This window comes from Manis javanica, chromosome 8 (assembly GCF_040802235.1).
Source record: "Manis javanica isolate MJ-LG chromosome 8, MJ_LKY, whole genome shotgun sequence".
NCBI lineage: Eukaryota > Metazoa > Chordata > Mammalia > Pholidota > Manidae > Manis > Manis javanica.
In genome coordinates, this window is record NC_133163.1 from 101,355,763 (window position 1) to 101,373,758 (window position 17,996).

Sequence of the window (17,996 nt, forward strand, 5' to 3'; positions counted from 1 at the left end):
AAACAAAGTTATTATTCCATAGGAAACACTAAAAAATGAAGCGGCAAAGGAATTTGGTCCAAACAAAATTATAAGAAAACAATGCCAGAAAAAGAGCTTAGTGAAATTGAAATCACCAATATTCTTGATAAAGATTTCAAAATAAAAGGCATAAACATGCTCACAGAGCTACAGAAAGATATTCAAGATCTGAGGGAGGATATCAACAAAGAGACAGAAATTTTGAAAAATACAATATCTGAAATGAAAAACACAATGGAGGAATTTAAAAGCAGATTAATGAGGTAGAGGGGATGGTAAATGAAATGGAAATTAGAGAACTGGAAAACAAGCCAAGGAACAGAGAGAAAAAAGGATCTCTAGGAATGAAAGAATAAGAGTGCTTTGCAACGAATCCAAATGGAAAAATATTCACAGTATAGGGGTACCAGAAGAAAAAGAGAGAAAAAGGGATAGAAAGTGTCTTTGAGTAAATAATTCTTGAAAACTTCCCCAATCTGGAGAAGGAAATAGTTACTCAGGTCATGCAAGTACAAAGATCTCCCAACACAAGGAACCCTAAAAAGACAACACCAAGACATATAATAATTAAAATGGCAAAGATCAAGGACAAGGAGAGAGTACTGAAAGCAGCCAGAGAGAGAAAAAAGATCACATACAAAGGAAAGCCCATCAGGCTATCAGTAGACTTGTCAGCAAAAATCTTACAGGCCAGAAGGGAGTGTCATGATATGCTTAATGCAATGGAACAGAAGGGCCTCAAACCAAGAATACACTACCCAGCAAGATTATCATTTAAATTTGAAGCCAGGATTAAACAATTTCCAAATAAGCAAAAGTTGAGGGAATTCACCACCACCAAATCATTTCTACAGGGTACCATAAAGGGACTGCTCTAGATGGAAATACTCCAAAGGCTAAATAGCTGTCACCAGAGAAAATAAAACCACAGTAAAGGAAGTAGACCCATTAATTACTAAGCAAACACAAAATTAAATCAACTACTCACAAAGTTAGTCAAGGGATGCACAAAGAGTACAGAATATGACCTCAACCTAATCTATAAAGAGTAGAGAAGGAAGAAAAAGAAGGGGAAAAAAAACCCTTTAGATTCTGTTTGAAATAGAATGATAAGTGAGTTAACATAGACAGTTAGATAGTAAGGAAGCTGCCCTTGAACCTTCGGTAACCACAAATCTAAAGCCTGCAATGGCAATAAGTACATATCTATCAATAATCACCCTAAATGTAAATGGACTGAATGCACCAGTCAAAAGACATAGTTACTGAATGGATAAAAAAACAAGACCTGTCTATATGCTGCCTACAAGAGACTCACTTCAAACCCAAAGACATACACAGATTTAAGTGAAGGGACGGAAAGAAATATTTCATGCAACTAATAGGGAGAAAAAAGCAGGAGTAGCAATACTTACATCAGACAAAATAGATTTCAAAACAAAGAAAGTAACCAGAGACAAAGAGGACATAATTACATAATGATAAAGAGGTCAGTCCAGCAAGAGAATATAACCATTATAAATATCTATGCACCCAACATAGGAGCACCCAAATATGTGAAACAAATACTAACAGAATTAGAGGTAGAGAGAATGTAACACATTCATTTTAGGAGACTTCAACACACCACTCACTCTAAAAGACACACCAGACAGAAAACAAGTAAGGAGGCAGAGACACAGAACAACACATGAGAACAGATGGGCCTAACAGACATCTATAGAACACTCCACACAAAAGCAGCAGGATACACATTCTTCTCAAGTGTATATGGAACATTTTCCAGAATAGACAATATACCAGACCATAAAAAGAGTCTCAGTAAATTCAAAAGATTGAAATTGTGCCAACCAGCTTCTCAGACCACAAAGGTATGAAACTAGAAATAAATTATGCAAAAAAAACAAAAAAGGCTGCATGTACATGGAGACTTAACAGTATGCTCCCAAATAATTCATGTATCAATGACTAAAACAGAAATCAAGCAATACTTGGAGACAAATGGAAACAACTCAACAAAACCTTTGAGATACAGCAAACGCAGTTCTAAGAGGAAAGTATATAGCAATAGAGGCTTACCTCAGGAAACAAGAACAATCCCAAATGAACAGTCTAAACTCACAATTAATGAAACTAGAAAAAGAAGAACAAATGAGGCCCAAAGTCAGTAAGAGGGACATAATAAAGATCAGAGTAAAAGTAAATACAATTGCAAAGAATAAAACAATAGAAAGAATCAGTGAAACCAGGAACCTGTTCTTTGAGAAAATAAACAAAATAGATAAATGCCTAGCCAATTAAATCAAGAAAAAAAGAAAGTATATGCACATAAACAGAATCAGAAATGAGAAAGGAAATATCACTAGACACCATGGAAATACAAAGAATTATTAGAGAATATTATGAAAAATTATATGCTAACAAATTTGATAACCTAGAAGAAATGGACAACTTTCTAGAAAAATACCACCTTCCAAGACTGACCCAGGAAGAAACAGAAAATCTGAACATATTACCAGCAATGAAATTGAATTGGTAATCAAAAAACTACCTAAGAACAAAATCCCTGGACCAGATGGCTTCACCATTGACTTTTATCAAACATTTAAGGAAGAGCTAATACCTATCCTCCTTTAAGTTTTCCAAAAAGTAGAAGAGGAAGGAATACTTCCAAACTCATTCTAGGAGGCCAGCATCACTCTAATACCAAAACCAAGCAAAGACATCACAAAAAAGGAAAATTACTGACCAATTATCCCTGATGAACACAGATACAAAAATCCTCAGCAAAATATTAGCAAACTGAATTCAAAAATACATCAAAAAGATCACCCAATTTGCAACAACATGGATGGAGCAAGAGGGTATTATGCTCAGTGAAATAAGCCAGGCAGAAAAAGACAAGTATCAAATGATTTCACTCATATGTGGAGTATAAGAACAAAGAAAAAAACTGAAGGAACAAAATAGCAGCAGACTCACAGAACCCAAGAATGAACTAACAGGAAAGGGACTGGGGAGGGTGGGTGGGTGGGAAGGGAGGGAATAAGGGGTAAAAAGGGGCATTACGATTAGCAGACATAATGTAGGGTGGTGGGCATGGGGAGGGCTGTATAACACAGAGAAGACAAGTAGTGATTCTATAGCATTTTACTATGCTGATGGACAGTGACTATAATGGGGTTTGTGGGGGGTACTTGGTGATGGGGGGGCTAGTAACCATAATGTTGCTCATGTAATTGTAGATTACTGATACCAAAAAAAAATAGTAATAACAAACAAACAATCATCTATCATAACCAAGTGGGATTTATTCCAGGTATGCAAGAATGGTATAGTATTTGTAAATCAATGTCATATACCACATTAACAAAAAAGATGAAAAAAACATGATCAACTCAATAGATGCTGAAAAAGCATTTGACAATATTCAATATCCATTCATGATAAAAACTCTCAACAAAATGGGTACAGAGGTAAGTACTTCAACGTTATAATAAAGGCCATATATGACAAACCCACAGCCAACATCATACTTAACAGCAAGAAGCTAGAAGCTTTTCCTCTAAGATCAGGAACAAGGCAAGGATGCCCACTCTCACCACTTTTCCCAACATAGTACTGGAGGTCCTAGCCATAGCAGTCAGCCAGCACAAAGAATTAAAAGGCATCAAAGTGATTAGGAAAAAGTTAAACTGTCACTGTTTGGAGATGACATGATATTATACAAAGAAATCCCTAAAGACTCCACCAAAAAACTATTAGAACTAATAACTGAATTCAGCAAAGTTGCAGGATACAAAATAAATACACAGAAATCTGTTACATTCCTATATACACTAACAACAAATTAGCAAAAAGAGAAATCAGGAAAACAACTTATTTACAATTGCATCAAAAATAATAAAATACTTAGGAATAAACCTAATGAATAAGGTGAATGACCTATACTCTAAAAACTACAAGACACTCATGAGAGAAATTAGAGACATCAATAAATGGAAATACATCCTGTGCTCATGGATAGAAAGAATTAATATTGTCAAAATGGCCATCCTGCCCAAAGCAATCTACAGATTCAATGCAATGCCTATCAAACTACCAACAGCATTCTTCAACAAACTAGAACAAATAACTTTAAAATTCATATGGAACCACAAAAGACCAAAATATCCAAAGCAATCCTGAGAAGGAAGAAAAAAGCTGGGATTACACTCCTTTAGGTTCAAGCTCTACACAAAGCCAAAGTAACCAAAACAATTTGGTACTGGCACAGGAACAGACCAATAGATCAATGGAACGGAATAGAGAGCTTACACATAAACCCACACATACATGGCCAATTAATATACAATAAAGGAGCCGTGAATATACAAAGCAGAAATGACAGCCTCTTCAACAACTGGTGTTGGCAACACTGGACAGATACATATAAGAAAATGAAACTGGACTATTGTCTAACTCCATACACAAAAGTAAACCTGAAATGGATCAAACACCTGAATGGAAGTCATGAAACTATAAAACTCTTAGAAGAAAACATAGGCAAAAATCTCTTGAATATAAACATGAGCAAATTTTTCCTGAACACATCTCCCAGGCCAGGGAAACAAAATAAAAAATGAACAAGTGGGACTACATCAAACTAAAAAGCCTCTGCACAGCAAAGGATACCATAAGCAGAACAAAAAGGCATCCTACAGTATGAGAGAATATATTCATAAACGACTTATCCAATAAGGGGTTAACATCCAAAATATATAAAGAATTCACATGTCTCAACACTTACAACCTAAACAATCTGATTTAAAAATGGGCAGAGGATCTGAACAGACACTTCTCCAAAGAAGAAATTCAGATGGCCAACAGACACATAAAGATCGTCCACACTGCTAATAATCAGGGAAATGCAAATTAAACCACAACAAGATATCACCTCACACTAGTTAGGACTGCCAACATCCAAATGACAAGAAACAACAAACGCTGGAAAGAATGCAGAGAAAGGGGAACCCTCCTACACTGTTGGTCAGAATTTAAGCTCATTCAACTGTTGTGGAAAGCAGTATGGAGGTTCCTCATAAAACAAAAATAGAAACACCACTGACCCAGTAATTTCACTCCTAGGAATTTACCTGAAGAAAACAAGATCCCTGATTCAAAAAGACATATGCACCCCTATGTTTTTTGTAGCTATTTGCAATAGCCAAGATATGGAAGCAACCTAAGTGTCCAACAGTAGATGAATGGATAAAGAAGATGTGGTACATATACACAATGGAATATTATTCAGTCATAAGAAGAAAACAAATCCTATTATTTGCAGCATATTTATGGATAGAGCTAGAGGGTATTATGCTCAGTGAAATAAGCCAGGCAGAGAAAGACAAGTACCAAATGACTTTACTCTTTTGTTGAGTATAAGAACAAAACAAAACTTAAGGAACAAAACAGCAGCAGACTCACAGACTCTGAGAGAGACTAGTGGTTACCAAAGGGGAGGGGATGGGAAGGGTGGATGGGGAAAGAGGAGGGCTATAATTCATAATTACAATATAGGTAGGTCACAGGGAAGGCAGTACAGCACAGAGAAGGCAAGAAATGACTCTATAGCATCTTACTATGCTGATAGACAGTGACTACAATGGGGAGGGGTGGCTGTGAGGACTCAGTATGGGTGAATGTTGAAACCACAATGTTGTTCATGTGAAACCTTTATAAGATTGTATATCAAGGATACCTTAATAAAAAAAAGAACCAGTTACATCTTTATAATAAAGTCTAAAGTTTAATTGTGCCATACCAAAGATGGGATCTTACTTGTGACAAATGTATTCTGGTAATATAAGATATTAAAATAGGGAAAACAGTCTGTGGGGTATATGAGAACTCTGTACTGGGTTTGTAACTTTTCTATTAAGCCTAAAACTATTCTAAAATTAAAAATTTATTTAAAACTTAACTGAATCACTGAGTAAGTTATTGTTTTCCGATTATAAAGAAAAAGATAAGCCCTTTAACACAGGCTGATATAATGTTAATAAAGATTCAGAGAATAAAGAACTCCTAACTCCTACTTTGTCTCTGGTCTTCTATTTCAAGAATTTAGCTTGCAAAATTGAAAGAACCGAAAGTTTTCTATAGTGAAAAAGTATTTCTTTTTAACTTAAAGAAATGAAAAATGCTTAGAAAAAATAGTACATTGGTTAAAGGGGAGTAGAAGACCAAGATAAATAAAGAAATTCCAAGAATGTGTCTGTTGTAAATGAGTTTATATTTTCTGTAAAAATAATACAGAAACAATTTCCAGGTTACTGGGAAATTTTGCAAATGAAATCAATGACCCACAGAAGATATTCTCTCAGAAATTCTGGGGAAGGCCACAGTCAAAAGACTAAAATAGGCAAACTTTAATTTTCAAAATGGAAGACAACATACTTCAGCAAATCTGACTTAAAAACTTCGTGCCTATTTAGTACGTTTTAGTCATCAAGAAATATCAGGGTACATACATTCAGATTCAGCCTACTAAGCATTAAAGCAATCAACTCTTTAAAATTTGACTTCCTATTTTGGCTGCATTAAGATTTGGTAGGCAGAGTATATTTTATTTCAGCAAAGTACATGACAAGTTGTCTCATGGAAATCCTAGGGATAAGCTGGAGAAATATGTCAGACAGTAAAAGTGGAGACAAATGTACAGTGATAGGCTCTTTCTTAATACTGTCCTGTTTAACATTTTTACAATTGATTTAGATGAAGATCTAGAACAACATTCATCAAATAGGCTCATGATATAAGTCATAAAGCAATAACACAAATAACAGAATCTGGACTCAAAACATACTAAAAGATTATACTGTTAGGTTGAGCCTAGCAAGATGAAGTATAATAGGGGAAATAAGCCTACATTGGGCCCCAAACTCAAATGTACAAATACAGAATGGCTTACTGGTAAAGGATGACTTTGGGATATTTGAGAGTCAGCTCAATATGAATCAATGACATACAAAGAATGTGGCATGAGGGTCAAATCATAATAGCATCTAATGAGAAAAGCTATAATAACACTGCTATATTCTAGCTATCCTACAATACCCAGAGTGCAGACAAACTGAAAACTGCTGACAAGAGTAGCCAGGGTGAAATACAAAACAGAGAAATGTATGGGTGGAGGAGAAACAGGTTTGGCTTGAGGAAAAAAGTTTCAGGAGTTACAAGATAGTTTTCTACTATCTGAGGTGCTCTCATATGCAAGAAATACTAGACTTATTCTAAATGTAACTAAGGCTAACAAGTAGAATTTAAGGAATACACATTTAATTTCAATATTATATTAAGGTTAATTCCCAAGACAGAATGAGCTGCATTTACAGTTAAGTTCCCCTCCTTGGAAGCCAGATGACAAATTGGCAAGAACATGGTGGATGGAAATAAAGCAACAGATGGCTGGTTAGACTAGGTGACCTTTAAAGTATCTTCCAACTCTGTAATTTTAAGCTGCTACTTTTCTAGATTTTCTCTATGCCAAACCTTTTACTCCAGTCCAGCTAGTTTTCTCACTGTTTTTGGAACAAACCTTATTTGTACATGTACTTCCTGTATCCACACTTTCAGGTCATTTTCTCATTCAAGAAGAAACAAAGGATTTTTCTTTCTAAATCTTATCCATCTGTCAGAAACTAAACAAATATTCCCCTTAATGAACATTTTTATGACTGCCCTAATCTGATCTCTCTCCTCTAAACTATGAAATGCTTCCAGTGCCATCTGTTTGGCAATTAATTACATACCACCCTCAAACACCTCTTCTGTCTTAAACTGCTATTTAACCTTTTATTAATAATTCCTCTCAACTAAATTAAAAGCCCTTTAAACACAGATACTGATGAAAATTATAAACATATTCCCTGCATATCTAGGGGTACATACTAGGCACTCAAAAACAGTCTCTCATTTTCAATATTGGAAACATTTTTATTAGAACAGGTGTTTTTTAAAAAGCCTTGTTTTTACAGGTAAGTGGAAAATTCACTATTCAAATCTGAATATTAACTAACATACATGACTTTCAGTTCATATACAGACCTACCAGAATAAGATACTGCCACCCACTGATAACATTCTAACCACTGGGTTTTTTTAAAATAGTGAATCAATCTCAGAAAAATTCCAATTTTCCAATTTAAACATAAAGTGAGGTAAAACAAAGAAATATTAGCAGAACCAGAGAATGAAAAACGTCAAGAAGAAATTATGATATTTTTTAAAATCATATTTATTTCTCAAATGTAAAATGTGCTGATACATGATGTAGACTACAATTTTGATTCATATACCTTGGAACACACAAGAAAAAATAAATTTGTCACATAGAGCCCAAAATATATCCTCATTCCCCTAAATGCTAACTAACAAACAGAAGTCCTAGCCAAGTTAAAAGAGAATTCCTTATCAGCTTAGCTATATTAATAAAGATTAGGAAATACTTACAGAAGATTCTGGATCTGACAGTTCATCCAGTAATTTCCTTGCATCTACCACAGCTTGATAGAGTCTCAGATTTTTGCCATCAGAAGCAACAAAGCAAGCACTTGCAGAATTACAATATGTGCCTGAGAAAGTAAATGCTTTGCATTATAACATATAGTTTGTTTTTATTATTGGTTGAAATACAGGAAACCAATATTCACACTTCTTTTTTTAGGCATACCCATGTCCAGAATCATAATGAAACAGATAAAATTAATGGATATAAAATTATTAACAAAAAAATTCAATAGAAAATAAGTAGTCAGAGGGAAAAGATTAAAAACAAACTTCTAGAAATTCCAAACATAAATCTAGTGCCTACATTCTGACTACTTGTTAAAATCCTTCTAATAATGGCAAACATAAACCATTTGTGGGTAAGTAGCAATGTAAAGCTTTCATTAATTTCACAATTAAAAGAAGCACTTACCAAGACAATAACTGGGAATAAGAGTTGGAAGCCAAGCAACATTTGAGAAGGCTGAAGTGTGTAAAGAATTAATTCGAGCCAGTTCTGATACTCCTCCAGTGTATGACAAAGGTCCTATTGGGTCTACACGCCACAAAATAAGTTCACTGTAGATTGCATTTGGGTCATGAAATGTACGTGTTGCTGCATTTCTAAGAGGTTGTTTCAAGGAGCCTTTTATATGTCTTACAGGATCCATTAATCTACTTAATTTATTGTCTGAGTCCCACTGACAGCCTGATTCAGGAGTCAACAAAGCATTATGATGAGATGATGTCAGTAACAGTGGTAAAACTGAATGACATGCTAGGTCATTGAGGTGAAATCGATGACCACAATATCTAAATTTGTGAGATACAGTCAGAACAGTGGTAAAGGCAGACTTATCAGCAAAAGTGACTGCCCACTGATTTAAAGAACCATCTATGTGTTTAGAGACCATCATTACTGTGGGAGCTAAAATGTTCATATTTGTACTATGTGATCTAGAATGTGGCTGTGATCTGTGAGGACTGCCTACAGCCATCATCTCTTGGTGTAACAGAATGTGGTGAGAATCCTTTGTAGAATTTACACAGGCATACATCATGATATTTTTACTAAGAGAGCTGGCATCACCAGAAGGAAATGCAACAGGAATCTGGGAAGAAAAAGAAACCTGAAAAACAAAATTATATGATTCAATGTGAGTAGTTCACCTCCTCTCAGAAAGCCTTCCAAAAATACTTCCATTTTCAAAATGTCAAATCTCAGCTTCCTAGCAAAAAATATCATTTCCAACTTCTTTATGGTCTAATCCCTTTCCTCTGGTTACATAATATCATATCTCTATTTATTTGCCTAAGAGAAGACTGGAAAAAAAGTTTCAAGTGCTTTGCTTCTATATCTAAATGATCACAACCACAAATCTGTATATAAATCAAGTTCACAAAGGTAACAGATAAAGATAACTAAATTTAGTTAATAAAATTGGGGGAGGGAGAGCTCATCCTGAGTCACACTCCTAAGCCTACTCAAAATATTGTGAATTCTCAGAAAAAAACCCAATACACATATATTCAAATATTCAGTGTCATATTTCAAAGCCAAATTCATTTTAACCTGGTTTATAAAATTCATTTGAATTTTTAACCAGGTTCAAAAATTCATTTGAACTAACAGTTTATAAAATTTGTGGTCATTGATTCCCTTTGGTAGTAAGAATAAGTTTTCTCTTCTCAGTTGCTTACCAAAAACAAAATCTTTCTGTATTTCTGAAGACCTGCTAATCTAAATAGCATCTTTTTTTTTTTTTGGAAATCTAATAATTGCTTCATCAGTAAAACATACCTGGACTTGTCTAAATATTCCGGGATTATATTCATCCAAATACTTTACATGCCACACTAGAAAGGTACCATCTACAGGGTGTATAGTAAAAAGCATGTCAGGATTCTTATTCCATTCAGCTAGCAGCATTTCAATCTTCCTATCAAGCAGGACTGTGGGCAGTGGCATTGGTACACTAGGTCGTGAATAGGTTCTTGGACTTCCCTCTCTTTCTCCATCTTCATGTTCTGATGATCCTGTACCTGCCTCAGATTCTCTATCCAGGGATAATTCTGAACCAGAAAATAAATTTATCAGTACAGTCTAATACTATAAAAATTCATTTACATACTAAACTATCAATAGTGTAAAACAGCATACTATCTTAAGAAACTATAAATTTCTTTTCCAATTAATAGGCAGGAAAAAAAAAGAAGGAAACTATTTTCAGTTCTGAACTGAACATTATTATATTTTGTACTTTCAGAGAAATCAAAATTTCATTTACACTATCATTACTCTTACCATAGCAAAACCTGCTGCCCCAAAAAGGACACATCTTCCAAAGCAACACATAACTCAAAGCAATGTTATAACAAAGCACACAGAGTTAGATGGAAGATGGCCCACAGAAGACGGTTAGTAATGTTTGCGGAATTAGTGGAGAAGTGAAAAGGAAGGAGGCAGAAGGAAGGATTACAAACTAAGAGTTGTATCACATAAAGTTGTTAACTCAAAAAAAGTAATATATGAACATAGGTCACTAACCATGGTCTAGTTTCATATGTAAACCCCTCTCTCTTTCCTCCTGTGAATGTTCCTCATCTTCTCTATCTCCTTCGTCACTTTCATGATCTACCTGCTTTTCAGAAAGTTTTCGTAACTGCTGCATAAATGTTTCAGTAGATAATGTAAAATTAAACTCCTTGTTGTTTAACCAATGAACTACAAAGCCCCCATTTCCATCATCAATATTAAATACAGTGCCAACCAAGACATTTGGAATATCTGTGGAAACAAAAAAGACAAGATTTCAATAAGAATTTTTAATGTCTTTAAAAATATGACAAATGCTTATAAAGAATAATTCTATACTTACACAGCAAAGGTGCTAAACATGTCAACATAACCTGCTGGGATTTGTAAAAACATTAATGGAATTTAATGGTAAACCAAATGCACCAAATGCTCAAACCTTATTGAATCCTGGTTGGGAGATGGGGAAACAGAAAAACAGAAAAGCATCTATAAAAGACACTTTTGACATAACTCCAGAAATTTAGATTTAAATATGAACTGGATATTAGATATTATGAAATTACTTCTAATTTTCTTAGGTAAAATAATGACACTGTGATTATGAGAGAACCTCCTTGTTCTTAGGAGATATTTGCTATAATATGTATGGATGATGTGCCATGATGTATATAATTTACTTTGAAAAGATTATGAAAAAACTTAACATGCACATGTACATATATGTATATACACAGAAGGAATAAACCAAGAGTATGAAGTGTTGAATCAAAATGGAGAAAATGAGCATTCACTGTACTATTCTCCCAGCTTTTCTGAATGTTTAAAACTTTCCTAAAAAGCTGGGAGAAAATAATGGTGAGAAAGAACACAGGAAGGCAGGCAAACTTATAGATACAGCAGATTTTCTCCATTTGGGGTAAGTGAAATTCACAATATGGATTAGTTCATATAAATAGTATAACTCAAAAAATTAATCTCTGTAGTTCTAACTCATATTATAAATAATCCATTCAACAGAAAGAAAAAAGAAGGGAAATGAGATAAAATGCACAGGATAGTCTAGTAATGTACTATTAGCAAATATCAATGTCAAATAAAGCTCCAAGTTGTTCTCTCTTTCCAATTCCTGAATGACAGTCCTAGTTTTCTGATAAAAATGAAACAAATTATATAAAATATGATTTGTAACTTAACAGTCCTATAAAATAGTACATCCCCTATGTACCTATATTCTTGCAAAAAATTTTTACCAAATCTTATCATGAATAAAAATTTAGACTGTAAGGCATTGTTAATAATAACTCAGAGACAGCTTTTTTTTGAGATTGATGGTTTGTTTTTTGTTTTTTTTGGTAACAGACAGGGGGACGATTCTAGATTAGAGTTTTAAGAGAAGTAACATCAAATGCATAAAAAAATCTCTTTTAATATGAACTCTATATTAGATGATATTTTATCCATGTTCCTTCCATGTGGTAACAATATTGTGGTTATTAGGAAATCCTCTATGAGAAGACAGATTTTTAAATATTTAGGTAATGTGGTAATATAGTTAGTGGATAAAGGCTAATGTCAGTTAACAAGTTTATTTTCTAATGGCTCAGCCAAAAATAAGGGAGGAGGGAGCAGATATAAATACAATGGGCAGAAGAGGGAGAACAAAAGTATACATGACAAGACGTTAACAACTGATGAATTTGGGTAAAGGGTACATAGGTATTCACTGTATATGCTTTCAGTTTACTGAACATTCAAAACTCTTCCTCAGGAAAAGGTGGAGAAGAGGAAGAGGGCTACAATGCAAAATTATTTGCTTTTAGCAATCAATGTGGTCAACCTAAGTATTGCATTTACATACCACACTTATAAATGCATGATGTTAAACAGTTTTATAAAATGATTTTTTAAATAGTATGTAGTAAGTTAGGGTGAAGATAGAGAAAACTGGTTAAAAGGTGAAAGTTAATAAATATGCTGGAAAGCAAGACTCAATGGCCAGAGGAACATATCCAGTGCCTAAGACCCAAATGATTTGACAGAATATCTATCCATAGGGAACAATCCTATGACCCTACTCCATTTAATTATGTGTACACAGTTAAAAAGTCAAGCTTTCTAGTGTATGTTGAATTTACTGCATACTATCACTAACTGCATCTATCTGAAGTTAGATATTCATCACAGTCAGTAATTCGTTTCTTTTAAAAATATTAAAAATGTTAAAAAATCTAAAGCCACCAACATTTGAAAACAAGCTCATATTATAAAAACAACCTTAGAATACAATTAACATGGTACATCCGAAAGTGTAAATCAGGAAGTACAGATCAGTAAGCAAAGTAACATTTAATCAGCTAGCACAGCACTGAATAGAAATATAATGCAAACCACAAATGTAAGGCACATAGGTAATTTTTATTGTAGTAGCCACATTATAAAGGGTAAAAAGAAATAGGTTACCTTAATTTTAATCATATATTTTATTTGACCCAATATATGCAAGGCAGCCACATTTCAAGTGCTCAAATAACTACATGTGGCTAGTGGCTACCATACTGGACAGCACATATCAAGAGTCACTACTACAATGTGGGGAAGCATTCTAAGGATCTGACTTTTGGAACTGTACTTACTGAACGTCAGTCATCTTTATAGAAACAAGCATTTAAAATTAAAATCCTCTACATTCTGAAGCAATGGACTTCTTTTTCAAGGATGCATAACTATAACTTTATATAAATATAGTTCTACCAGCAATGTAATATGAAATTTATAGGCCTTTACATGTTTTTTCATGCAGTAAGAAAACAATGCCTTTACGTAAAAGCTCTCAAATGTGCTTTTGCCAACACTGAACGTGATGCAAAATACTTCTCAACCACATGGGAGGAAAAGAGCAAAGAAAATATCAGGTTAGAAGAAAAAAATAACATCCCCTAAGTGAAGGACAAGAAGTTAATGGCAGTTGAAAACCCACTATGTTGAAAAACAAGGAAAACATATTTAAAGTTATAAAGAAGAGTGAAGAAGAAAGAATAATAGTGTAAATATAAAAGGGAGGGAAATCACAGTAATTAACCAGGCTGCCACCACTTTTGTTTCCAGGCTCAGCTACAGCTCTGCTTTGCGTAGAGCCCTTGCTATATTTGAGACAAACAACAGTACTCGAAAAAGCTTACTTGAAGTTACTCCCTGAGAATCACAGTCCCAATTTAAGAAATGGTATCTTATATCTAATGAAGAAGTATTTTAAAAGGAAACATAGATTAACATGAAATTAAAAACAGGTTATAAAAGTAGTCCCACTTTTCTATTTACTTAACCTTATTTCAGCATATTTATAAGAAATAAAACTTTACTATCCTTTACCTGTGGCAGGATTGATGCTTGCTGCAATGTGAAAATGACACAGCGCATTTGCATGGTGGGAAATGTGTCTTTGAACTTCATGTGTTGCCATCTGGTCAGGCATTAACTCAGTGTGAGTTACAAGAACAGAAGACCTCCTTTGTCCTTTTCTTAAATTTTTCAAATGGTGGATTGTCTAAAATATAAAAATAATTGCTAACCCCAATTCTGAATATCTAATCAGTTCCGATCAGAGTCCTTTTTATTATTAAGGATTTTATGATTTTCCTCTCTGTGAAACCTGACCATTTTAAATGAGACTTTCTTAACTATAGTAGAATAATTCTGAATATATCTCCCATAGTTCTTATAAATTTTATAATTCGAGGCAGAAGTCATTGCTCAACAATACTTACTAATATCATCTACAGAAACCTCTATTAAGATTAGGAGTCCAAAGTCTGGTTTTCTAGGGATATTCCAGTCCTGAGATGAAATTTACCAATTATGAGTAAAAAAAAAACTCCCTAATCTTTCTACTGGGAAGAATATTTCCAGTAGAAATTCTCATTTAGAACCAAACAGTGAAGTAATCTAATGTGTGATCTCTATTATAAAGAAGAAAAAGGACACAGAAACTGACAATAAAGGGAACCTACTCAGGTAAAAGTAGCCAGGAAAGACGTCAAAGAAGTGCTGACTTATGGAATTTGTTTAAATCGAGACATGTCTGTATGACAAAAAAGCTCTCTGCGAGCATACTCAATTATCTGAACTTTTCTGACTACTCCTACATGGGCTATGCACTCTAGGCATGATCTTTTCTCCGCTCCATAACCCCACCTCATGGTACTTGCTTATTCTGTCACTCAACCTACCTCCAATACCATGCTTTACAGTATTTTCCTATTCAGTTCCTTTGTTTCTAACATTTCATTAAATAAAATGTAGCATCACCTCAATTCTTTCTGGTTAGAGTAACACACCTGGTCTTTCCTTTCAATTTCCACATTCCTTATCCCTCTTCATATGGAAAACATATCAGTTCTACTTTGTGTCCTCTGCCTCTGTTCTGTCTGCTATGGAGTTGCTTATTTCTTATAATAGGGTTAAGATGGATATTAAGAGAGCTCCTACTTCAAAAAGCCTACCAAATGATTTTCACGAGATCATTGGCATTTGTCATTATTTTAAATTAGATTAGCAAGGCTGTGTAATATTGGCTGGTTATTTTCCCAAAGGAACAAAATGTATAATTTAACTGTATGTAGAACCTTACAGTTAGGAGTTTTGTAGGAAAGGGTGTCAGAAACAAAATAGCTCTTCGGTCAGACAATTTTTTTTTATTAAAAACAACTTTTAACAGTATTAATAACATTATTAAAAGGTAGCAAAAATTTGCCAAATCACTGGTCACATATATTTACTTATATTTTTGCTTTTTCTTTTTTTTTTATGCAGCAGTTAGTAATTCGACTTCACAAACACCTGAAAAACAGTATCAGGCACCATGGAGGTTCTAAAAGCCCTTGGTCTCCAAAAACTCATATGTAATTTAAAGATAAAATATGTTACATAAGTACATATAAATGATTGTAAACATCTAGTAAAGTAAATACTTTGTCCCACTAAACTCCAATCAGCATCAAGATATAATTTTAACTGTTCTAACTTTTGCTTTCAATTCCATTTATGCTTTAAATGTTGGGAAAAAAAGGTATAAATAGTGCTCAATCATAGTATCAGAGCAGGCCTACTTCATATGAAACTTCTAAGGATCTCATCCTTTGCCTATCAAAGCCAAAAAATATTTCTGATTGCTGAAAAGCAAAGACATTTTGGCTATGCAACCATTAAATGGGTAATACAAATGTATAATGTAAAAGTATAATTAGTAACATAGACAGATGTTTATAACATAGTAAGTATAAACAGCAAGTTATAAAATTACTGTATGATCCAGATCTTATAAATAAAGAAAAACTACACATACACATGTAACTGGAGTAGTTGGACTATAAATTCCATATGTTTTTCCTAATCTTACTTTAGAATAAGCATTTATTTTTTGCATAATAAAGCAGTCACATAAAAAATTAAGAAAATTAGTAATCTACATTTACTTAGTATAATACATTTCTGGTAATTTTCAATAATGCAATAATGTGTTTATCTCATTTTATTCTCTAATCATGATACAACAGTTTATACTATAATCTAATTTCCTAGAAAGCACTTTTTTGTCATATGTTTAAAAATTAAAAAATTATTTCACTGTCAAAATATTAAACCATGAAAACTATAAAGCAATTATAAAAGCTCTCTTATGTCTAATATCTTAATAACATCTTTATTCCTAATGATCAAAGTAATCATTTTTAATTAGAATAAAAGTTTAATCCTCATGAAACAGAAACAAAATAATTTTAATTAAAACCAACTTCAAAGACCTTTACATGTTTTACTAATCACAGCTGCTTACTTCTTTAGAATTTCACATTTGACAGGCAAAAATGACAGAATTAAAATTATGTTATTTACCTAGACTACATGTCTGAAACCACTGCTAATGTATTTGGCTTCTAAGTGGCATAAAATGAACAGTTTTACAAGAATAAAATAGTAAGACAATTGCTATTTATTTAGTTTTTAAATGTACCATGTGCACTACTGCATCTCAGCTTATGAATGCCCACCAGACTCCTAACATTTAGCATTTATAATAAGAGTACCTCGAGAGCATGTTGTATTTTGTCTTTGTTTCTCCCAGCATGAGTAAGGTTGCTGGCCGTGCTAGAAGTGGTAGTCTCACAAATCTGCTCACCCAAAAGACAATCTTCTGGTAATAAGGTTTCTGCCCAGAGCCGGCAGACACCATCATGGCATGAAGTTAGTAACACATTACAGACAGAACCTCTAAAGACAAAAAGAAACAGAAGTTACTATGGATATCTATGCCATCAATTAACAAAATACTTTTAATATTTGGTTCTCCATACATAAGGATGACATCAGTACAAAACTAACAGTATGACCTGACAATAAAGGGAACCTACTCAGATAAGAGTAGCCAGGAAAAACCTCAAAGAAGTGCTGACTTACGGAATTTGTTTTGTGCTGACTTACGGAACTATGTGTAGTTATTTTTCCAATAATAGTATTGGATTTCCACTGACTATCTCACACTCTCACCAAACTCAACGTATTACCTGCTCACACCTGTGAGGTGGAAGGTTAACTGTCTCTGACATACCTTAGTTCATTAGATCATGCCTTAAACAGCTAAGCTAAATGACAATATATTTCCAAATGCTTTAGAAATTACACCGCAGAGAAAGAGTGATCAAAGAGCTTGAAATCATACACAGTGTCACTGTGAACATCATAAAAACCAGGATACGGTCTTGACAAAGGTAACAGAAGTTAATGCCAGATTACACATCTGCTGCTTGAACTAGGCTCTAGAGGAATAGTAGTATCTTTAAACAAACTAAACAGCAGAAGAAAAACTAATCACTGAAAATTACAGAATGACCATAAAAGATCTTTAAATGTAATT

The 17,996-nt window shown here is 33.7% G+C and overlaps 1 protein-coding gene across 5 annotated transcripts in view; it reads right to left on the reverse strand.

The window, feature by feature from the left end:
• Nucleotides 1-17,996, reverse strand: part of DMXL2 (Dmx like 2) — a 160,828-nt gene that overhangs the window by 91,498 nt on the left and 51,334 nt on the right. For all 5 annotated transcript variants that reach the window (XM_037021035.2, XM_037021033.2, XM_037021032.2 and 2 more), the window contains exons 8-13: nucleotides 17,170-17,353; nucleotides 14,459-14,633; nucleotides 11,099-11,338; nucleotides 10,352-10,623; nucleotides 8,984-9,680; nucleotides 8,515-8,636 (exon numbers count right to left, since the gene is read on the reverse strand). In XM_037021035.2, the coding sequence (XP_036876930.2) occupies nucleotides 8,515-8,636; nucleotides 8,984-9,680; nucleotides 10,352-10,623; nucleotides 11,099-11,338; nucleotides 14,459-14,633; nucleotides 17,170-17,353 (1,690 nt within the window). The remainder of the gene's footprint in view (nucleotides 1-8,514; nucleotides 8,637-8,983; nucleotides 9,681-10,351; nucleotides 10,624-11,098; nucleotides 11,339-14,458; nucleotides 14,634-17,169; nucleotides 17,354-17,996) is intronic.